At 41.3% G+C, this 25,611-nt stretch overlaps 1 protein-coding gene across 1 annotated transcript in view; it reads left to right on the top strand.

Annotated features, from left to right (window-relative positions):
* Positions 1 to 385: 385 nt before the first annotated feature.
* Positions 386 to 25,611, top strand: part of LOC139462239 (A disintegrin and metalloproteinase with thrombospondin motifs 7-like) — a 38,864-nt gene continuing 13,638 nt past the window's right edge. Inside the window, exons 1-10 of the mRNA XM_071243838.1 lie at positions 386 to 727; positions 12,409 to 12,632; positions 17,948 to 18,028; positions 18,251 to 18,371; positions 18,635 to 18,737; positions 19,866 to 19,953; positions 20,497 to 20,568; positions 21,322 to 21,464; positions 22,639 to 22,688; positions 24,078 to 24,186. Coding sequence (XP_071099939.1) covers positions 649 to 727; positions 12,409 to 12,632; positions 17,948 to 18,028; positions 18,251 to 18,371; positions 18,635 to 18,737; positions 19,866 to 19,953; positions 20,497 to 20,568; positions 21,322 to 21,464; positions 22,639 to 22,688; positions 24,078 to 24,186 — 1,070 coding nt within the window. The 5' untranslated portion in view covers positions 386 to 648. The remainder of the gene's footprint in view (positions 728 to 12,408; positions 12,633 to 17,947; positions 18,029 to 18,250; positions 18,372 to 18,634; positions 18,738 to 19,865; positions 19,954 to 20,496; positions 20,569 to 21,321; positions 21,465 to 22,638; positions 22,689 to 24,077; positions 24,187 to 25,611) is intronic.

The raw sequence follows: 25,611 nt of genomic DNA, 5'->3' as shown, positions 1-25,611 counted from the left end.
GCGTAAATCACATGGATATGAACATTCAAGTCCTCGCCCGTTGTAATTTAGGCCCTTTCAATTGTATAAATTAGATTATAATGTTTAACCTTCGCTCTATGGGTAAAGCAAGCTGTTCGTGATCATTGGGCTTTTATGATACACTCAACCATGCTTTCAATATTGCCTTAAGACTTGCGGCTTTTGCTTTTGTAATCACAGTCAACACGATTTGATCTTTCAACACCTTCTATTTCCAGTAAAAGACTCATTCAGGTATCGACCACATCGATAGGCTTTTCGGATCACGACTGGGCTACGCCCTTTGTACATGAACTACCCTTACTGACGACACGGGTTGTCTCCCCTGTTGCGTAAATATACGTCACCCGTCTTGAGAATGCCGCGTCATTCAGGTTAAACTACCTGTATAACATTTTACAAAACACCCGGAGATGAAGCAATGAGGGGTCGGATCGTATGTCGGACCCGTGAATCAACCTGTGCTCTATTTTCACGCTCCCTTGAACACGGGGGATCGTGTTCCATGCGATCTTCACTCATTCTTGTCGCGCGACACATCGGGGGGAGCAGATCGCTACCGACCATCGCCAGCTGACGAAGACATTGAAGCACTCGCTCACCAGGAAGCGTGATTGACCGGACGCGATGAAAGAACTGAATACTTTACCTGTAATCTTTTGTTTGTTTTTATCACCTGTGCTACCTGCTGCATCACAACGACCAGGTAAGGCTGTACACCTGTGGTCATCATCATTTCAAGCAGTTACGTTTTATTGTTTGGATGTTTAACGTAGCTTCTCGCGTTGTAGATTTATGTAAACAACACAGATTGTGGTTTGATTTGTGACCCAGTTTCTAATATATGCTATCACACGATTGTTCTGGTTTAATTTGGCTAAAACACATTAAAGGGATTGAGCACCAAGGCCGTTGTTAATTTTCTTTTGACAGGGGGTCGAATATTTGTACAAGTATCACTTGTCCCTAACTTGATTCAAATAAAACTGTTTCTATAAAAAAAAATCCATGGGTTGCCAAATCGGTATATCAATTCCTCGCATAAACCTTTTTGTTCTAAATAAATCGTTATGTAATGCACTATCACCATGTGTTAATTGTGTATGTATATTAGTTCTGATACCATATGAGAAATATTGTTGAGGATTTATCTATGCATAAACTGAACTTATAGAGAGAGAATGTTTCAACGCGGGATATATATTTCACGGTTTTACGGACCATGTTACAAGCGGTCGTTCCGCTTGGCTGACTGCGATACACAGGTCCGTGTTTTGACGATTGTTATTTAATAACAGTGATCATTATGATTATTGATAACATAGTACATACAATCGCAACTGTGTCGTTTAGTTCTGCTACGTGTGTTGTATTTAAGTTAGAGATGACATTATCGTGTGCTACATTCTGTTCACTGTTCGTAATTGTGGCATCTATCCCACAACAGTAAACAGATATAATCCATTACTGATATATATATATTCTAACGTATCGTAAACACTAACTAATGTTTGGTGCTGCATGAGCTCTTGTATGTGGATGAGCATACACACTAACTAATATTTGGTGTTTCATGAACACTTGTATGTGGATGAGCATACACACTAACTAATATTTGGTGTTTCATGAACACTTGTATGTGAATGAGCATACACACTAACTAATATTTGGTGTTTCATGAACACTTGTATGTGGATGAGCATACACACTAACTAATGTTTGGTGTTTCATGAACACATGTATGTGGATGAGCATACACACTAACTAATATTTGGTGTTTCATGAACACGTGTATGTGGATGAGCATACACACTAACTAATATTTGGTGTTTCATGAACACTTGTATGTGGATGAGCATACACACTAACTAATGTTTGGTGCTTCATGAACACTTGTATGTGGATGAGCATACACACTTACTAATATTTGGTGCTTCATGAACACATGTATGTGGATGAGCATACACACAAACTAATGTTTGGTGCTTCATGAACAGTAAGATATATGTGGATCCGCATAAACTCTATCTTCTGTGATCACGGGTGTCTTTATTTGTTCATCATAAAGACACTATTGATCACAATATTTTACGGATAAATAAACGAAAAAAACACATGTATTGTAACACAAAAAGGTTTGATCAACTTGGAAATCGACTTCGCCTTTGTAGTATGCAGAGACAATGTGGTATAATTAATATAGAATATGAACAAACGTGTGACAATGATACCCGGAAGCGGTAGGTTCTTCACAGCACCCAATCAATCACAAGCCATGGTGACTCACGGTGTGCTAATACTGTTATTGAGTAAATGAGTGATATCCTTATTATGAACATCCGGGACAGGGGGACCTTTGGTGTAAAAATACACGCAGCATTTCGCTGTGTGGATTTGTGTGCAGGAGTCTCTGGTCATGGGCTTAAATCTTGGATTTGTAGTTGAGCCTTGGTCTGTGACCACTGTGCTAATGGGGCTCATTAAGGTTATACAATGTGAACGTCCTACGTCACTTGGACCTATCACATGAGTCTGACATAGGGCAAGGAGGGAAGGTACTTGGGGGTTTGTTAACCTTGTAGTTATAGCCTTCTCGCATGACGCCGAAGGTCCGGGTTCGATTCCGCTTATGAGAACAATCCGTGAAGCGCGTTTCTGGGGTCCCTTCGGCGATATACCTGAATATGACCCCAGAATGGCGTTCACGAGTTCTCAATTCTTTAAAAAGTATTTCAAATATTTATATGTAGTACTTTGTACCGTTTACTCTGTTACACGTATGTTGCGTTTATAGTTTATAATCAGTTGCTCAAATCGGATATGAAATGTGATTCACGTCTAATTCAGCATACCGGGGAATGTAATCAGGTCACATCTAAATAGATGTTCAACAAGTTTATTAAAAACGACTTTTAATAGATTGCATGTATCATTGATAGACTATGACGAGTTTACCAGAAAACGTGGCGGCTTTTTGAAAAGCGCCTCGTATAGTAAACGACTGAACGTAATTTTCGCACTCTCCTCGAAATCATATTATTATTTATTATAACCGGTGCTGAACTTCCTCAAATATTATCAATGCTAAAAATGTCAAATGAACATTAGTTATGCAGATATCGCTAGAGTGAGTGAGTAAATGAGTTTGATGAATTCCTCCGATATCACCGCGTTTCGGCTTGTTGTGGGAGGAACGCCTGAATTGATGCATGCGGGTCTTAGACGTTTACCACTTTGGTGAAGCTTCAGTGATGCATCTCTTCACTGTGGATTGCGGCGCCTCTCACGACTGTGCTACCCATGCCCACCCACCCTAGATTTTGCTGGAATAATTCCTACGCCAATTTCAGCGTATTCAAGACGGGAATGGGGTTGTCTGATTGTCGTACCACAATGGGAGCGTTTATTAAGCAGGGTTGTTATTTTGGTCTCCTTTAGATGCTATATAAGATGCAAAACAACCTCCTCTTCAATACCACCCATTCCGTGCCGTTCATCACCTCCAGCATCCTATAGCTAGCTACATCCCTCTCTCTGTGTTTACATCCCATTCCTACCCTTTTTAGCTCTACCATACTATTCCTACACCTTTCTGAGCTCTAGCATTCCTTTCTAAGTTGTGGCATCGCATGTATATATTTCTCGGCTCAAACATCCTATTCCTATCCTTTCCCAGCTCAAACATCCCATTCCTATCCTTTCCCAGCTCAAGCATCCCATTCATATCCTTTTCCAGCTCACACTTCTCATTCCCGTCTTTTCTCAGCTCAAACATCCCAGTCCTATCCTTTCCCAGCTCAAACATCCCCGTCCTATCCTTTTCCAGCTCACACTTCTCATTCCCGCCCTTTCTCCGCTCAAACATCACATTCCTATCCTTTCCCAGCTCAAACATTCCATTCCGATCCTTTTCCAGCTCAAACTTCTCATTCTTGTCCTTTCTCAGCTCAAACATCCCATTCCTTTCCTTTCCCAGCTCAAACATCCCATTCCTATATACTTTTCCAGCTCAAACATCTCATTCCTATATACTTTTACAGCTCAAACATCCCATTCCTATCCTTTCTCACCTCAAACATCCATTCTTAACCCTTCTCAGCTCAAACATCCCATTCCGATCCATTTCTGGTTGCCGGTGTACAGTGTAAGATCACCATGGCCTGAAATTCCACCTGATCTAACCTCAGTGTTCACGAGACATCTTCAGTTACAATATAAACTCACAGACAGTGAAAGCAAACACGCACGTACTCGCTATAATCTTGTCTTTGTGCGCCAGTAAAGGAGTAAATCGGCGCTAAGATTTATCACATTCACGATTTCATTTAGATGCACTGAGGCAGAATATATAGCAAGCCTTGCCCGTGTAACATATTGTGCTTTATATTTACACACGTCTTACCCGACCCAGACACGCTGAGGGTCGGCCATTGCGGCACGATTTAGTAGTGTCCACGAGGGTGTGATTCGTTCATTATTACTTGACGGCTACATGTATATCAAGTCATAATTATACTGAACAAAAAGACCAGGGATCATGAATATTTATAGGGATATTATTAAATAATTGTGTGCTCGTCTTCACTTGAGAACGTATTGCTGGAGACTGATGATGGTGTTCAGAATTTGCCATTGACTATCATTTATAAAAATCATGAACAGTTTCTAGAATATTTTGTATTTCCACAAATGTACATACACAAAAATGCTTATTTCTGGTCAAGTTAAGTCCCCTTTGGTTTAGGGTGCATATACAAATCACTGGTACTCGGGCACATATTTTCTTCCTATTTTAGCTTAAGAATCACCATTACATCTCTTAACGAATACTTAAAATTTAGCTATCCTCATGCTTACTGGATCTACTGTGTCATCCATTAAGAATACTGTGATCGATTTCGAACATTTGTGTTCCATTATGGATACGTAGGATCGATTATGGATGCTAATGATTGATTGTATTGTTACTTTGTCACCAACAATCGTCGCTAGCATCATCATAATCAACCACAGAAACATTGTTAATGGCACTCCGTGACCCAGATCGTTTGATCAAAATCAGTCGTATTAAAATATTTTCGTATTCATAAAATATACTACAGAAGAAACCGTTTGTTAAAGTAGATTTGTAGGTAAAAAGAGGGTTCATTCTGTGCAACTCTGACAATACAGACTAGACGCATTGTGTATTTGGTGTTGTTAATGATAGTGAGTGAGTGAGTAGATTTGTTCTTCAGCAACCCATTCTTGCCGTAAAAGGTGACTAAGCTTGTCGTAAGAGGCGAGTAAAGGGATCGGTGGTCAGGCTCGCTGACTTGGTTGATTCATGTCATCGTATCCCAATTGCCTGGATCGATGTCAATCACTGGATTCTCTGGTCTATATTCCATTATTTACAGACCGCCGTCATACAGCTGGAATATTGCTGAGTGCGGCGTCAAACAAACAAACAAACCAAAACATTATCAGAGCGAATCTAGGATTCAAACCCACGATCAAAGTTTTCTGGTACATCAAAATGGCGCAACTCCGCACAGCGAATTGCGGCGCCTTTGACGACTTGGGCATCCGTTATTTGTCCTCCTACAAAAAGACATGAGATGAGAGGGGTACTCATGCGACGTCCTTGTTGAAGAGCTGGACAAACAACGCCTACCAATATACACGTGTGCCACTTACTATGGTCACCCTGATAAGAACACTTCCTATATGAGTCACTCAGTATACGACCTTATATATTGGACATACATGCAAATTTTAAAAAAGTAATGCTAAAGATAAGCTGGATAATGATATCTTTCAGACAAGCAGAAAAATGGTCAAAATGACCATTTGTTTCGTTATGAATATTGGTAACCATGCCTTTACTCTATCACAAGTTTTGGACTAAAGTGAGTAGAAAGTGCTGTGTTCTGAATTCTGCAGAAACAATAAATCCATGGCCCTAAGAAATTTTCTTACGAAATAAGTTGGTACCATAACTAAGACCCTGGTTAGTCCAGGGTGTGTGTGACATGTGTAAGTTTGCCCGCCAGGACTTGCTCGTTCATGTTGTGTGTATATGTCCACAGACAGAGCAACTCAGAGACAATTTGTGGTGTAGCATAGTCGACACTTGTGCAGTGGAAGTCAGCGTGGCTCTTCATAACAAGCACCAAATTGAGTTAGTTGGCTGTCTCCTAGCATGTACGCCCCCGATCCCAGCAAATCCAGAGACGGTAGAGAACTTTGTAAAAGCTGCAATCAAAGGTCTCTTCCAATTGAAGAAATATATAGACCTTGTGAAGAAACATTATATGTTCTGACATGTGAGCAGGGATAGACTTAACATAAGAATGCCTGTTTTCATACACTTGTAAATACTGTATTTATATGTATGTAACTCTCCTATGGAGGAATAAAGAATACATATATATGCCTTCACTCTATCACAAGTTTTGGACTAAAGTGAGTAGAAAGTGCCGTGTTCTTACTTCTGTAGAAACAAATATAAATCCATGGCCCACAGATATTTTCTTACAATACATGTTGGTACTATAACTAAGACCCTGGTTATGTTTAAACGAAACAATATATTCCCGGAAACCCCTGTAATCAATCAATCAGGGTGTCGGAGGCCCAGGATGCCAGTTTGCTTCTAATACACTCTGCTTTATATATGAACATCGATGTTTTTGACGGTGTGTTCGTTAGTGGACGACATTAATACATCAAATGTGTGTCTAGTAGCATGGGCATAGTCTGTTGGTGTTATCAGTTGGGATCTAAGATCATATGTTTTACACATCAAAACAAAATGATATTCGTCTTCTATATAGCACTCTTTACAAATAACACAAATTCCATCTTTCTCGTTTCTTTACTAATTTCTTAGGCAATGGGAACTGAATCTAAACTGTTGCATTGGGTTTCTAATTTATAACATGTTAGGGCTAAGATGTAGTATTCGGTATTGAAGTTACATGTATACAATGAGTAATCCTATGATTTTGTTTTAACGCCCATGTATAAGAAAGGTGAACAGTAGCGGACTTATGACACAGCATTGTCCTAGTCCCAAAAGACATTCAAAAGCATGGGAAGTAGTATCATTACTAATTTTAAAGATACTCCACAATGATAATGAGGACGAAGATGTCTTTGCCAGCTGAACTGATGCATACAGTCATAATGCAGACATAACTATAACTATAGCAGAATCTCCAATGCCACACACAACCACCTCAATCGTGTGTGTATGTGTGTGTGTGTGTGTGTGTGCGTGCCTGCGTGCGTGTATGCGTGTGTGTGTATGTGTGTGCCGATGTTATACTGCTAGCCCACTGAGATATCATGCTGCAGTTTAACATGAATATTCCACTCAGACACAGAATACTGACTCCGAGCCGACCAGTCCTTGTTTTAGCACCTTAATGCCGAGCGCCAGACAGGGTAACACTACTATCTTTTTACGTCTTTTCGTATGACGCGGCCTGTAATCGATCTCCAGGCAGACGTTCTACCACTAGACCACGGAGGCGGTCGTTTCACTGTAAAGTCGGGGGGGAAGTCCTGTTAACTGTCAACTTACATTTGTAATTTATATACAATCCAGCGATTTTTTAAGACAATTATATCTTCGAATTTTTAAATTATCCGAGATACACACAGCTTGGAACTAATTAAAAACGTTAGGTTTACATTATGCTACATTTTGCGTCACGTAAAAGAAAAGAGAGTCATATTTTTTACAATTCAACTGTGGTTATTTAATGCGAATTCTTAAAACAAATATTTGACACATGTACATGTAGATCCGGCTGGTGGAGATATTGTGAAATCTCATGTATCCGCATCGCTGAGTGTCATATGACTAAACCTATCACAATCCTACGCCAAGATCCTGGTATATGAAGGAATATACACAAGAAAATATCTTCGCTGTTGCTGTCATATTATGATCCAGTATCAAGGATATACATATATCGTGTCATATTATGATCCATTTTAAAGGATATGCATATATCCTGTCATATTATGATCCATTTTCAAGGATATACATATATCGTGTCATATTATGATCCAGTATCAAGGATATACATATATCCTGTCATATTATGATCCAGTATCAAGGATATACATATATCATGTCATATTATAATCCATTTTCAAGGATATACATGTGTTGTGTCATATTATAATCCAGTACCAAGGATATACATATATCGTGTCATATTAGCAAATGGTACAGTTTTCCATGGGTGATATACGCAGCAGAAATTTGTTCTGAAGAGAGAACTTTAATTTTTTTCAATTGCAGTAACTTAGAGATATACATACTATGTCATGTCACCTTCCAATACTGGAGGGCGGTCGGGTAGCCTAGTGGTTAAAGCGTTAGCTCGTCACGCCGAAGACACGGGTTCGATTCCCGACATGGGTACAATGTGTGAAGCCCATTTCTGGTGTCCCCCGCCGTGATGTTGCTGGAATATTGCTAAAAGCGGCGTAAAACCATACTCACTCACTCACTCCAATCCTGGATTATGCAGGGGAAGGGGGCCTTGGGTTGTTGGTTTTTTTAAAAAGAATTTTTATCTCCGGTGTTACAAAAAACAATAAATTGCTAGCTCGGCTGGATGTGCTGTAGATGATGTGTTAAACTGTTCGTTTCCTCATTTCAATGAAAACAATTGTGTGTTTTGAAACATCATCTTGAAACATATTCTGTCTCCATCAAGAATCTCCCTATAAAAACGTGGATCCCTTATAAGATAATTCCCCAAAAGGAGATACATATTTTTAATTTTGGTTAACTGTATGATCAGTATGTCATTGTGTCATGGAATGTCCAAGAGATATATCAAGTATCTCACACTACGATACAAAACTGCCTACTACAGTTGATATACATAGTAGCAAATGTGTCTTTAAGTGGACATAGATGTGTTGTACAATGCTGGACAACTTCAACCAGTACCCGGGAGATATACATAATGTCATATGAGATACACACGGCAGAATACGTTTCTGCAGATACGTCATTGAAAAGCAGCATACTTGTCAGAGTTTGACCTATTATGATCTTAGAACAATCCAATTAGTGTACAGTCATTGAACACAAGTTATATATATTGAAGCAGGGACCCCGAGATTAGCGGCCATACAATTTCCGAGTACCGTGATGGGATTCGAACCACAGACCCTCTGCTCAGAGGTCGGACGCCTTGTCCACATGACCAAAGAGGTTAATCCCGTCAGCAAGGTGACAAGGTAAGGATGTCATCTTTGGGTTGACAGAGGTCGGATGCCTTGTCCACATGACCAAAGAGGTTAAGCCATCAGCAAGCTGACAAGGTAAGGATGTCATCTGTGGGATGACTCCACGGCCTGCTACAATATCAATGTTCACATCGTTTGTGTTCATTCTAGATGTTTAGTACATGTATATTACACTGCCTTGACAATATAGTTATAACGATGTCGATATTTCTTGATTCATAATCACATTGTAATGATGTAGTCGAAATCGCACAATGAAGATATTTTATATGATTATGGAAAGGGTTTTGTCTCTTTTTTTGTTTTTAAACGTGTTTAATATTTGTTAATGATATTGGATGACTAATAAAATAGGTACGTGCAGCAAAGGGTGACATCTTCTTAAAATGCACAACTCTCTCACACACGAACTTCTTCAGTGTAGGATATATTTGTGCACATGTTTAAGTATAATTACATCATGTTTAATAAACTCAGATATATTCGAGACTTAAAAGATAGCATATTTACTTCTTAAATATACTTTCAAACTTGCTGTCTTTGGAGGAGGAGATGTAATGCCTGCATTTTCAAATGCAGAACGTTTTGCGGTGAGATTCTGTTCACGAGGTACCAGGATTTACATTCTGACGAAATACATTGAAATCCAAGTTATATTTAAGAGCATATTTATAATTCCACTCAGCATAACACGAAAAGCGACATAATACAGACAATGAGGATGTGTATCAATAATTTGCTACGCATTTAATTAAGTAATTGCCACCATTGAAGAGAGTGGGCGGATGCGAATTTACACCGCAAGTTGGGGTCTTCTTGGAACCAACAGCATCAGAGAGCCAATACAACTGCGAACCGGTTAATTTGAAACGTGCTTCTTTGGAGTTCCTGGTATAGTCGTGACTTTGTCCGTGCGTAACGTGTGTTTGTTGTTTAACAACTTGCTCATCAATATTCCAGCTCTATGGCAGCGGCCTGTAAATAATGGAGTATGGGCCAGACAAACAAGTGATTGATATTATGAGCATCGCCCTGTAGGGGTATGATAAGACGCAATGAACTAAGTCATAGAGCCTGATCTCGATCCATTTAGTTACTGAGATCCTGTTCGAACCAAGAGTACCTATGATCTGGATGCGTAGCGATACAGCAATGATGAAGTCGTCCACAAACTGGAGCCACAAAGCATCATGTTTAATCGTTATCTCTTTACCATTTACTATATCTCAAAGCTACGTTTCTGTACATCTGGATGGACCAACCAACCGCTCGCTAAATCGTTTAAACTGATGTAACAGAAGAATCTTTAACAACTCTATGGTGAATGTTGGTACTCTGCTTATATCGAACGCATCACTCGGCATATATTAGCTGCGGTAACCGAAGAAGGCATAGAAGAAGAAGAAGAAGAAGAAAGAAGAAGAAGAGGAAGAAGAAGAAGAAGGAGTAGAAGAAGCAGCAGAAGAAGAAGAAAGAAGAAGAGGAAGAAGAAGAAGGAGTAGAAGAAGTAGAAGAAGCAGCAGAAGAAGAAGAAGTAGAAGAAAGAAGAAGAAGAGGAAGAAGAAGAAGAAGGAGTAGGAGAAGAAGAGACTACTAGAGAGTGCCTACTGCCAGGCATATTACACTGCCGGGCAAAAGAAAGTATGCGCTACAAACCACACACTTCACTCTGCTCATTACTGTGTACTGTCAAATTGTGACCCTCATGTCCCTTGAGACGTCATGACCACGTCAGCTTTTGTGAGATACTCACTGATATGAAGAATGAAATATTGTATGTGGTACCCGTATCAAATACATCACCATCGAATACCCATTTCTTGTTTGTTTGATTAGCCACTTTCAAACATGGGAGAGTACTTTCTTATGCCCGGCAGTTTATATTCTGACGCAGGTCTGAGACAGAACGTTCAAACTAGTAGCTCGCGGCGCGAACTTCTCTTTAACAGTCTTCTGAGTCACTGCTAAACGCGCAAAAAGTTGTTTTATCTCCAGATAATGTGTGTTGTCAAGCGTGTCACTCTGGTTACATCCACACGTGAAGGGGAGTCAACGTGTCATTTCGATAAAGCAAGATGAATGTGTTTGGTATCAGTTTAGCCCAGAATACATTTGATGCAGGAGTTACTGAGTGCTTTAAAATTGTAAAGAACAAACTACAATTATATCTTTTTAACGGGTGTGTTTGGAATAGATTACATTACAAGTTCCGCTTCAATGATATTTCATACGGGTTTCATGAAACGGAATGATTAATACATTTTGTAATCCCAAGTTTCGAAGTGATGATTTCCGAGCGAGGTAGATTTCAAGGTTATTATCATTAGGACGTAAGCATGCAGCAAAGAGGGTTGGGGTGATCCTGGCACAGTCAGGCTGGTTAGGCGCATCATCAACTCATGGCCCTTGTTCCCTCTACACGAAGCCCAGACAGCAAATGGGACAGGAAGCTCTGCCTACTCACCCAACAAATTTCAGAGTATGTGAAGACTCCCCAACACTGCAGCCTTCTGCATTAACCATATCGTCAGAAGGGCTGTAATTCGGGTACTCTCCCAATGTCAGTCAACATATTTGGTGGTACCAAACATAAGGCACCGAGAACAATGGTGGAACTTGTTTTCCTCATGAGTCACTACACAATTGTACCATGAGGAGCCTCCACATTAATCAAACTACGCTCTCCCGTCATAATTGTTCATATAAGAGATTGAGGGAAGAGCGGGGTTGGTGGGTTAATCAAACCACTCCCTCCCTTTATAATCGTGAAGACGGTAATAACAGGATCCTGCCACGCCATCAAGTCGCTTAAGATACTGTGTTTTTGCCAAAGATGGGCATCCATTGACAATGTGTTGGACAGTCTCATTAAATTTATTGCACGATCTACATTTTATATTGACATTTAATGCAAAATCGCTCATTGACGGTTTGGGGCTGGAAGTTGACTGGTCCTGAGCAGCAAACAGAAAGCCGTGAATTATAGATATATTTTGACTAAACCCTTTACAGCCAATTGTTCCTGGCAAGGCATCATCTCACTATAACGAAAATTGATTAATCATATTTCGCGAAATATCCATTTTCCTATAATTACAAATCAGATGTTACTTTATTTATTTACAGACAGAGTCGTCCGTATATCCGTCCAGGCCACACCAAATGAGGAACAACGTTCCTGCCACCTTGCAGACGAACTTTACCTTCAAATGCAAGGCCGCAATGTATCGATAACTCTACATCTACAGCATGAACCACATCACGACACCAGAGCCCCCATTCCCGTGTTGGGGAGGAAGGCGAATGGGCAATCCGTCTCCAGGTTTTGGCAACAGATAACAACTAAATGGGTGAGACTGTAATATGCAAATAACTGTGTTGTCAGCGGAAGAAATTCCCAAAACGTTTTGAAATGATCCCGTAGTTTACGCGTAGCCTCAAATGGCCACCCCCTAGTGGTAATCATTATATGCTTGTTTGTTTATTTCTTTTTTGTTCAACGCCGCACACAGCAATATTACAACTACATGACCGCGCCGTTTTAAATATTCAAGTCTGGACTAGATAAATCAGTGACTGATATCATGAGCATCGATCTACGCAGTGAGCCTGACCACCCGATCCCGAAAGTAGTCTCTTATGACAACCCTATTTGCCTCTACCCCGGATCTTCACGAGTCCATCATATGTAATAATCTTATTGTTGATATGGGAACAGAAAGAAACCTCTTCCTGCTCTACCCCAAAATTACCTGTGTTATGTATTTTGTGAAATTCGGCATAAAATTGAAAATACGATGGATCCCGTCTGATTTTAGACAAAAAATCAACTCGGTAGCAGTTCGTTTAGGACGGACCAAAACACACCAGGAAGTGGCTTACAAGACTGATATCTTATATCGATTACGCTCACGTCTCGGAACATGAAATACCCACTGTGACGAAACCACAACTGAAACACATATGTGTCCACCACACTGTTCCGCGGGGATAGTCAGATCCCTTACAAGATAAACAATTTCTGGGTACTTGCTATCGTTCTGCTTCGTGGTGTATCATGCAAGTGCATCTGGCCGGTGTTATAACCTTGTGGTTAAAGGGTTCGATCGTTACTACAGATCGGGGTTCGATTCCTTACGTGGAAACTATTGACACCACCTTCATTCTCTCACTCACTCACTCACTTACTCGGGTGCATCAGGTGCAAAAGGTATTTGGTACATTAGGAGAAGGGGCAACATGGACACTGGGTGTAGGAGAGTGGACAACATGGACACTAGATGTAGGAGAGGGGGCAACATGGACACTAGGTGTAGGAGAAGGTGCAACATGGACACTAGATGTAGGAGAAGGTGCAACATGGACACTAGATGTAGGAGAGGGGACAACATGGACACTAGATGTAGGGGAAGGGGCAACATGGACAATAGATGTAGGAGAAGGGGCAACATGGACACTAGATGTAGGAGAAGGGACAACATGGACACTAGATTAGGGGAAGGGACAACACGGACACTAGATGTAGGAGAGGGGACAACATGGACACTAGACGTAGGAGAGGGGGGCAACATGGACACTAGTTGTAGGAGAGGGGGCAACATGGACACTAGATGTAGGAGAGGGGACAACATGGACACTAGATGTAGGGGAAGGGGCAACATGGACACTAGATGTAGGAGAAGGTGCAACATGGACACTAGATGTAGGAGAAGGTGCAACATGGACACTAGATGTAGGGGAAGGGACAACATGGACACTAGATGAAGCAGAGGGGGCAACGTCGACACTAGGTGTAGGAGAGGGGGCAACATAGACACTAGATGTAGGAGAGGGGGCAACGTCGACACTTGGTGTAGTAGAGGGGGCAACATGGACACTAGATGTAGGAGAGGGGGCAACATGGACACTAGATGTAGGAGAGGGGGGGAAACATGGACACTAGATGTAGGAGAGGGGGGGAAACATGGACACTAGATGTAGGAGAGGGGACAACATGGACACTAGGTGTAGGAGAAAGGGCAACATGGACACTAGGTGTAGGAGAGGGGGCAACATGGACACTTGGTGTAGGAGAGGGGGCAACATGGACACTAGGTGTAGGAGAAAGGGCAACATGGACACTAGATGTAGGAGAAGGGGCAACATGGACACTAGGTGTAGGAGAAGGGGCAACATAGACACTAGGTGTAGGAGAGGGGGCAACATGGACACTAGGTGTAGGAGAAGGGGCAACATGGACACTAGGTGTAGGAGAAGGGGCAACATAGACACTAGGTGTAGGAGAGGGGGCAACATGGACACTAGGCACAAGAGAAGGGTAAACATGGACACTAGATGTAGGAGAGGGGGCAACATGGTCACTAGGTGTAGGAGAAGGGTAAACATGGACACTAGGTGTAGGAGAAGGGTAAACATGGACACTAGATGTAGGAGAAAGGGCAACATGGTCACTAGGCACAAGAGAAGGGTAAACATGGACACTAGATGTAGGAGAAGGGTAAATATGGACACTAGATGTAGGAGAAGGGTAAACATGGACACTAGATGTAGGAGAGGGGGCAACATGGTCACTAGGTGTAGGAGAAGGGTAAACATGGACACTAGATGTAGGAGAGGGGGCAACATGGTCACTAGGTGTAGGAGAAGGGTAAACATGGACACTAGGTGTAGGAGAAGGGTAAACATGGACACTAGATGTAGGAGAAAGGGCAACATGGTCACTAGGCACAAGAGAAGGGTAAACATGGACACTAGGTGTAGGGGAAGGGGTAACATAGAAAGTAGGTGCAGGAAAAGAGGCTACATTAAAAGGTCAAATTGATTAGGCAAAAGTTGTTTAAAGTACAACTCTCTTTCCATAAACATATATATGCAGACAGCGGACTGTATTAAACATTGAAATATGTAACCAGCATACAAACTTCCATACTTCAATGAAAATAGTAACATTAACAATATTATATTAACTATTTGTGTGATGAATTATGTATACCAGTAATTTTTTTAGATATTATGGTAAAACAACATATGAGAAATAAGAGAATAACAATTGTCTTAAATAAAAATATTAATAAAATCGCTTTGTTGACATAATCGCTTTTTAATGTGAAGATGTTTTGTGTTAGTGAGCATGAATTATCACCATAAGGAATTGTCTGGATCGAGACTATTATTTTGTTTTCATTTTTACAGATACCTTTATCCCAACTTGTACCGTACGCGTTACTACTGAACCTATACCTGTATAATAGTCCTAATTTCATAAATTTGCTTATAATCTATATAATTTCCAAGACCTAGGTTATTTAATTACTACTGAAAACTAAATTTTGCTTCGTTTTTATAATTGACATGTTAGCCTTTGAATATTTATTACGAGCAAGTATTTTAATCTGGTCTTGGGTATTTTTATTCTGTGATGTGATCTTAACCAATATACATGTACCAGTAGGTTCCCCACGTCGTCAGTCAAATCTTAGCTTGATGCGTGACAAGGAAACACCTTTACCACAAGGCGTCCACGGGTTATTTATTGAGCAGGGTTTAACGCCGCTTGACAATCATGTGGTAGTCACTTCGCACAGAATCGTGATCCAACAATGACAAAGCTCCGATTGATTTTGCTAATTAAGAATTACATATTAATGTCTACGATGTAGCAGTCAATGTGAACTTCTGTCTCGCTCACAATGTTCTACATAGATCACCTGACGAACTCAAACAGCTGTACCGAGTTGCGTCCCTTAGTCGTGCCAGGTTCCCGTTGATTTTGGGTTCGTATCCCGATTTCGTACCAACTATGCTCCTTGGTTTATTGTACCCATACGCTCTTTCACCAAAGGAATATAAAAGGCCTGCGTCAATCACTCACTCACTCAACCACCCGCACACTCACTCACGCAATCAACTACGCATTTACTCACTCATTCAATCATAGAAACACGTAAGACTTAGTTGAGTATCCCCCCACCAGCACCCCCACCCCTACCCCACCCCCCAGGACAGGAAACAAGACAATGGGAATGAACAAAGACTGTACATTATCCGTAATGTATCTAAATATAACTCATTGAATCATCCAGCTAAACCCAGAAGGAAATACAAACTTGAGATTTCTCAAGAGGGCATTGCGTTAGCATCCCCGCGCATGTCGGTTACGTTCATGTTGACCCGTGAAGGTCCGGAGAAGGACAGGTCTTCAGCAACCCATGCTTGCCGTAAAAGGCGACTGTGCTTGTCGTAAGAGGCGACTAACGGGATCGGGTGGTCAGGCTTGCTGACTTGGTTGATGCTTGTCATTGTATCCCAATTGCGTGGATCGATGATCATGATATCAATCATTGGACTGTCTGGTCAAGACTCGATTATTTACAGCCCGCCGTCATAAAGCTGGATTATTGCTGAGTGCGGCGTTAAACAACAAACTACTTCTACTGTCATCACTACTACTACTACTACTACTACTACTACTACTACTACTACTACTACTACTACTGCTGCTGCTGCTGTGCGGCGTTAAACAATAAACCAACCAACCAACATGCATGTTGTGTATTTTTTACTGGTTGTGCAAAAGAAGTTATCATTCCCACAAACATAGAGGTGGCCCAGTTTATCTGTTTTTTCTTCTTTTCCCGTTGTGTTTGCGATGTACAATCTCGCTAATCCGGACTATGCGGTTGCAGTCGAAATCGTCCCGATATATAAAATGTCTGATTACTGAATACTTTAACAGAGTAATGCCCTTCATTTTCAAAGAGTATTGTCCTTCATTCTCACATAGTAAAGTCCTTTGTTTACAAAGTAATGCCCTTTTGAATTTACAGACTAATATTCCATTTATTTACAGAGTAATTTCCTTAATATGTACAGACCAATGACCTGTGTATTTACAGAGATCACGAACAACATGCGATTTAAAATAAGACTGTTATGTCATTTGACAACGATCATCGATCACGCTCGGGAATATGGGCTCTGCTTTTTCCAATATGATTCATGTAGTTAATCCAGAACATCTATCAATATGATGACGTCGTCTGTAACTACTGACATGACTGTAGAATTCTTTCAATAAATAGTTATGCTTCAGACTGTTGGAAATTAACTCCCACGAAATTACAATATGGTGTTTGAAATATATTTAGTGTCTCTCTCTCTCTCTCTCTCTCTCTCTCTCTCTCTCTCTCTCTCTCTCTCTCTCTCTCTCTCTCTCTCTCTCTCTCTCTCTCTCTCTCCTCTCTCTCATACACGCACTCACACACACTGGCATGACCTTTGATGGGAAATGGGTGAATTTCTAATCACATGGAAGTATTGTCCCTGTGAGAACCAGAAATGAATTGTTTCTTTTGCTTTCGATTTCTTTTGCAATGTCCTTAAATCATTGCATATGTTACCTTTGTTCCGCGTGACATGGGCGCTGTAACGGAAACAATCTTCAGTTGTATGTTGTGACTCACGATGACGCTGACCTTTGTAATTCCTGACACCACTGCATGGACTGCTTTAAATACGAAACAAAACGAAAGGTTTCTGGAAAACAAAACACGTGAGGAATATTTTGTACTTGTAAAACAGCTGCAAAACTGTACCCGTGTGAAATCGTAGAACTGACTTAAATAAACGCATGTGTTTTTGTACTTATTTTCGCGTGTGTTTTCAGAGATCCTACGAAGATGTCCATCGAACCAGCTCCCTTGAAGTCGCATGCTCTATGACAGAATCCAGACCATTGTATCGAATAGTGCGTATAATAATAATAAAAAGTTCTGGGTGGGTTTGACTAGGCAGTGCTTCCTTGGAGAAGCCCCATTCGCTGTCTGGGCTTCGTGTAGAGGGGGCAAAGGCCCGCAGCTGATGAGCCTAATAATAATAAGAAGAAGAAGAATATTCGATGATGATGATGATGAGGATGATGAGGATAATGATGATCGACAGATATATAACCTTTACGCCCTATTTTCAGTCTGGGTTTGTGATCGTTGGCGGCCAACTATACCGCCTGAAGCCATTGGAGGGGGGTGTATCCTCCCGCCATGTTCATCATCTGGTTCCGTTGTCGGAAGTCTCCAATACTGAAAAAATAGGTATTTTTCGTTAAAATTTATTTTGTATTTTGTCAGTAAATAATATTTATTTAATTCTTTATTTATATTCTCATAAACGAAACCTTATCATCCTATGCAGTACGATAAAACAATATGTACTTTAAACCTCAATACGCCAAGTCCACAAATGCATAATTATGCAGTAATTGACTCTATATTTATATACGTTTATTTCCGAAGATCGAGTTGTTAACGTCATATTTTATTCTGTATTCATTGTTTGTTATCTATGTTTATTCCAGAATTCCATCAGCAACTAAACCGTCGATTTCGGCACAGACGAGAAGTAGTCTCAGAGTACAACATTGACGTTTTAGTAATAGTAGATAATCAGCTTTTTCAGCAGTGAGTATCCTTTATCAATAATGAGAATATGCTTTGTCAGTCGAGCCCGGATATGACCCATTCAAAGGAGCCCTGAACACACTTCATTATATCCGAAGTTCGTATTGTCTTATATATAAATAATAAGTAAGGTCGGTGACGTTGGAATAGTGTGTGTTTGCTTGGGCGTTGTTTTTTGGCGCACGAGATCGCGCGTTTGTATGTGTGTGTGCATGGATGAGTGAGTTAGTGGGTGAGTATGTGGGTGAGTTGCTGCGTGAGTTTGTCGTTGTGTGCGTGTGTGGCTGTGGATGAGTGGGTGTGTGGTTGTGGGTGAGTGAGCGTATGAATGTGTGGTTGTGGGTGTGTCGGGGGGTGGGTATGTGGGTGAGTTGGTGTGTGGTTGTGGGTGAGTGAGTATGAGTGTGTGGTTGTGGGTGAGTGAGAGCATGAGTGTGTTGCTGTGGGTGAGTGGGTATGTGAGTGCGTGGTTGTATCGGTGAATGAATATGTGGGTGAGTTGGTGTGTGGTTGTCGGTGAGTTGTTGTGTGAGTGCGTGGTTGTGGTTGTGTGAGTTTGTGAGTGTGTCGGGGAGTGGGTATGTGGGTGCGTTGGTGTGTGGTTGTGGGTGAGTGGGTATGTGATTTTGTGGTTATGGGTGCGTGGGTGTGTGAGTTTGTGGGTGTGTCGGTGAATCAGTATGTGGGTGAGTTGGCGTGTGGTTGTGGGTGAGTAGATGTGAGGGGGTGTGAGTTTGTGGTTATGGGTGACTGGGTATGTGGTTGTGGGTGCGTTGGTGTGTGGTTGTGGGTGAGTGGGTGTGAGGGGGAGTGAGTGTGTGTTATCTTAAGCCGCACTCAACAATGTTCCAGCTATAAGCCGGCGGACAGAAATGTCTGGATCAGACAATCCTGTGACCAATATCATGAGCAACAGTCCACACCGTAGGGGTACTTACACGCAACCAAGCCTGACCCGCCGATCCATTAAGTCTCCCCTCGAGACCTGCACAGACTGCTAGGGACATTTTCTATCCCGGAACTCCCACGGGGCGACACAAGCAGAACGTAATAGAACCACTCTGTTTTCGTCATACGCTTTGGTGTTAGTCTAAATTGTGTCAAAATATGTTTCATTTTCTTCAACAGTTGGCGCAAATTTGTAACTGGGTCAGCCACAACAATAGATAAGACTAAATCAGATATCAAGACTTATATAGCGCTGGTTTTTAAAGGGGTGAGTGACTGCTTCCTTCATCATAATCCTCTTCTTTTTACGTTTATTCATTAGTGAACAGTTTCATTTCATACTGGTTTGGAACTTCTCGGGTGGTTAAGTTTAGGACGTTGCAATTCGCCATGCGGAGTTGTGTCCCTTATTTGTCCAAGGATATGTTTATCGAAGATTTTAGAAGTGAGTGAGTGAGAATGGTTTTACCCCGCTTCAAGCAATATTCCAGCAATATCACGACGGAGGACACCAGAAATGGGCCGTGAAATTACTAAAATAATCTTGAAATTACTAAAATAATCTTGAAATCTCCGGGGTTAGATTAAGTTATTTTTCGTCGCAATTCACAACGCACATTTGCGCCCCTTGGGGTACCAGAACCTAGGTTTGTGGATTCGAAACCCGGTTTATCCTATTTATGTTTCACCACAGTTTTCAAAGCTGTGTGGAATTAGAAACTATACTATGCAATTCGAGATACTGAAAACAAAGAACGGGGGGTACTAAACGTTTTCCTGGTGTATATATTCTTTATTTTGTTTTATTCAGGTGAATGTTCGCTTCGCCAGCATCTCAGACTACAAAATCAATGTCAGAATCGCACATATAATCATTGCGGAGGTAAGTCGATAATGTGTTTGTTTTGTATTGTTTGTTTGCTTGTTTGTTTAAGCTAAAATAGACCCCAAAACATTATGGAAAAGAACTTCTTCTGTAAGAGAATTTATGGATGTCCACTTCTTTATTATGAGGAAAAACAACGTTTTCGGAGTATATGCTTACTCCTTCATCAGGTGAATGATGTGTTTGGGGAGAAGGAGTAAGCATATGCCCCGAAAACGTTGTGTTCCTCATATACGGAAGTTGACATCTATACATTCTCTTCCTTATGTGTATTACTTCTAAATGCCTTTCAAAGAACTTCTTTTTGTTTGCCATTTTAATACAGACATGATCATTTCATGCCGTCGTGTTCCATTCGTCCGGAATATCGATTTCCGGATTTGCACATTATAGGTTTAGAGTAATGCCCCTTTAAAATCTGTCAAAATCTGATTCTGACCGATCCAGATTTATGTCAATACCGCAACACATAAACGGTTCTGATTTTACTACGGTGTTCTTTCAAGTAATACTAGTGTCTTTCACACTTATACTTCTTTCCAATAGTTTTATCTACTGTTATAATCACACTGAGCAGGACCTCTGCCTAAACCGGACTAAAAGTTCGGTCGCACGGAAGTACGGTTAAGACAGAGTTCATTTTAACATTTTCAACTTTGATCATAAGAAAAACGTTAAGTCCTAATAAACGGGGTTTCAGTGAACACGGTATAATTCTAAACATGTCATTTTTTTCTGTTTCTGTTGTAGACTGCCACGTCACCGACTGCAATACTCACAAGTCAGTTTGCAGTTAGTAATAACGTAAATGCTAACAGTACATTGTTTGCTTTGCGAAACTATGTGGCATCCAATCAGCTTCCACAGAATGATCACGTGATGTTATTTACCGGGTAAGCATTTTAATTATGTGTTTTCCCTTTGTATTTAGATATGCTGGAATAAACAATGTTCCGTTTTATCATGTGTTCTGACGGTGCATTATTTACTGATGGTGACTGTTCGTATTTTACAGTTAGACACGTAACCGAGTCACATTCTGTCAGCACAGATGACCCATGAAGATTCCGGGGTAGGATAGGTCTTCAGCAACCCATGCTTGCCGTAAAAGGTGACTATGCTTGTCGTAAAAGGCAACTAACGGGATCGGGTGGTCAGGCTTGCTGACTTGGTTGATGCATGTCATCGAACCCAATTGCATTGATCGATGCTCATGATATTAATCACTGGATTGTCTGGTTCAGACTCGATTATTTACAGACCGCCGTCATATAGCTGGAATATTGCTGATTGCGGCGTTAAACAGCAAACCAACCAACCAACCAACCTAGCACAGATACGATGCACACATGGCTACGCCAACAAAGGCGCCGCATCTCGCTGTGCAGAGTTGCGTCCTTTAGCTGTACCAGGATCCTGTGATGATGGGTTTCAATTCCAGATCTATTATGATGTTCTGCATGTCAATACCCATATTCAAAGATTTCACCAAAGGTAAACGTTTAAGACCGACATCACTTTAAATTTCCTCCCAAGCTGACGCGTGACAACTGAAATACTGTTCAAGACGGCGTTAAATAAAAGCCACAAACCAATATGAATAATCATCAGAAATCTCTGCTTGAAGCAGAGACCGTTGTACGATTCCGACATCCTGTGAAGCATGTGTTTATCAAACACAATGGGTGACTGTCAGAACGCCACAGACACCAGGTGTCTTTTGGTCTTGCTGTCATACTATCAGTTATACAATGCGTATCTATATCTTCGTGGATCGCATATTTCATTTGTTTACTGGGTTCGTTGTGTTTGTGTTCGGGAATATGCAAATCCGTTAAAAATGATTGAATCTTACTTTTAGACTAACATTTAGTCTATGAAATCTTATATTACACAATACCCTTCTTGACTCTAAAAATATATTTTTTAAATTTCCCGATGCTGATTTTATACAGCTAGCTGGAGCTGGCTAGACTTGCTTTTGTATACGCTTCTAGATTGTGTTTTTTTTTCATAAAATAAATATATTCAACAGTCATGGTGCAGGACTAATTACTTTCCTTCCAGGTATGACATTTTCGGCTCTGACAATGGCGTTTTATTCAAGTACACCAAAGGTATTTTATTATCATTCTTCTCATAATAGCATAATTAGAAGTAGTGGTAGCGTTAGTAGTTTTGTTTGCTTGTTTGTTGCTCAACGCCGCACTATTCCAGCAATATTCCAGCTATATTTCAGCGGTCTGTAAGTAATCGAGTCTGGACCAGACAATGATTAACAACATGAGCGTTAGTAGTAGTAGAGGTCCAACTTTGTTTGTTTACACACTGAACCAAAAACTGGGGTTATAATATTTTAGCGCCATGAACATGCACTTGATTATACATACATACATACATACATACATACATACATACATACATACATACATACCTGTGTGTGTGTGTGTGTGTGTGTGTGTGTGTGTGTGTGTGTGTGTGTGTGTGTGTGTGTGTGTGTGTGTGTGTGTGTGTGTGTGTGTGTGTGTGACAAGACATAATTAAAACATTGAAAAAATCATGCATGGGTGCGATAACATATCTTTTGAAAACAAATGGTGCAGTATTGCTACATATTTAGAAACCTAAAAAATACCACACTTATATCTATCCTACCTTTTCGCACCGCTTATTATAAGCCTACTTATATTTCAAATGTTTGAATATGACCACCTACTTCCTTGTCTCGTGGGGATATAGGGGCTACATGTAAATCTTACACTAAATATAACTATAAAAAATATATTGATTATCTGTGACTTGGCTACAAAGGTATGGGACGATAACCTTGGTGTCCCGTGCTGCATAAGAAAAAAACGACACACCCATGTTATCAAGCAAGGCAGCTGTTAATGTATGTTCCCTAGATGGCTAGAAGAAGATCAGTGACTCACCTGGCTACTCATATAATGTACTGATATCTCACATGTACATGTATCTTGTTACTGTTTAACACAGTGAAAGTTCTTGCGTTGTTTAAATTTATATCTGTCTCCGTGTATTTGTTACAGGTGTCGGTTCATACAGAGTTAGTTATTTACATTATTACTATGCAGTAAATTGCCACTCCTAACTATGTAGAAAGGTAATATATAGCTCGTCTTTAAAAGGCATTTTGAAGTGTTACACATAAGGAAGAGAATTTATGGATGTCAACTTCTTTGTTATGAGGAACACAACGTTTCGGAGTATATACTTACTCCTTTATCAGGTGAATGACGGAGTAAGTATATTACTCCGAAATGTTGTGTTACTCATAATAAAGAAGTTGTCATTCATAAAATTTACTTCCTTCGGGTAATAGCTGTCAATTCTTCACCTGGTTATTCGATTCATCCGTATTTCGTCATTCACCCTGTTCATACTGATGAGGACTATGATGGTTATGGTTACTGGTTGATTAGGCATTGTTTAATTATCAAGTATTCGTTATAGTTGGGTTTGTTACAACTGAAGTTGTGTTTCAGGTCAGGCGTTTGTTGGGACGTTGTGTGAAGTTGGTCGTAGCGTCTCCGTCGTCGAGGACCATGCAGGATTCCAGAGTGTCCACACGGCTACCCACGAGTTGGCTCATAGGTGGGTTAACACCTCAACCATCCACACCACCGATCCTCCTACCGGCACATACACATCCTCCTACCGGCACATACCCATCCGACCATCCACACACTTATCTAACCACCCACACCCATCCGACACTTCACACACCTATCTAACCATCCCACACACCCATCCGACTACCAAAACACCCATCGAACCATCCACACACCTATCTAACCATCCACACACCCATCCGACCATCACACACACCCATCCGACCACTAAAACACCCATCTAACTATCAACACACCCAGCCGACCACCAAAACACCCATCTAACCATCCACACACCCATCCGAACAACAAAACACCCATCTAACCATCAACACACCCATCCGACCACCAAAACACCCATCTAACCATCCACACACCCATCCGAACAACAAAACACCCATCTAACCATCAACACACCCATCCGACCACCAAAACACCCATCTAACCATCCCACAAACCCATCCAACCAACCCACACACCCATCTAACCATCCACACACATATCCACTTGGCGGCACATTCCCATCATATCATCTCCCACATCCATCCGACCATCCACACACGTATCTTACCATCCCACACACCCATCCAACCATCCCACACATCCATCTAACCATCCTACACACCCATCCCACACACCCATCCAACCATCCCACACGCTCATCCAACCATCCACACACGTATAACCATCCCACACACCAATCCCACACATCCATCCAACCATCCACACATCCATCTAACCATCCCACAAACCCATCCAACCATCCCACACACCCATCTAACCAACCCACTCACCCATCTAACCATCAACACACATATCCAATTGGCGGCACATGCCCATCATACCATCCCACACATCCATCCAACTATCCCACACACCCATCCACCTGCAAAACACCGATCTAACCATCCAACACACCCATACTTATCCCACACACCCATCCACACACCCACCAACCATCCCCACACCCATCCAACCATCTACACACCCATCCACCCATCCTACACACCCATCCACACACCCATCCAACCATCCCCACACCCATCCAATCATCTACACACCTATCCACACACCCATCCAACCATCTACACACCTATCCACCCATCCCACACACCCATCCACACACCCATCCAACCATCTACACACCTATCCACCCATCCTACACACCCGTCCACACACCCATCCCACACACACATCCGACCATCAACACACCCATCTTACCATCCACACACCCATCCACACACCCATCCAACCATCCCTACACCCATCCAACCATCTACACACCTATCCACCCATCCTACACACCCGTCCACACACACATCCCACACACACATCCGACCATCAACACACCCATCTTACCATCCACACACCCATCCAACCATCCCACACACCCGTCCACACACCCATC

The sequence above is a fragment of the Haliotis cracherodii genome, unplaced genomic scaffold (assembly GCF_022045235.1).
Source record: "Haliotis cracherodii isolate W230 unplaced genomic scaffold, xgHalCrac1.p SCAF_15, whole genome shotgun sequence".
Classification (NCBI taxonomy): Eukaryota; Metazoa; Mollusca; class Gastropoda; order Lepetellida; family Haliotidae; genus Haliotis; species Haliotis cracherodii.
The sequence above is the reverse complement of the archived record's forward strand: the minus strand, read 5'-3'. Positions and strand labels throughout refer to the sequence as shown.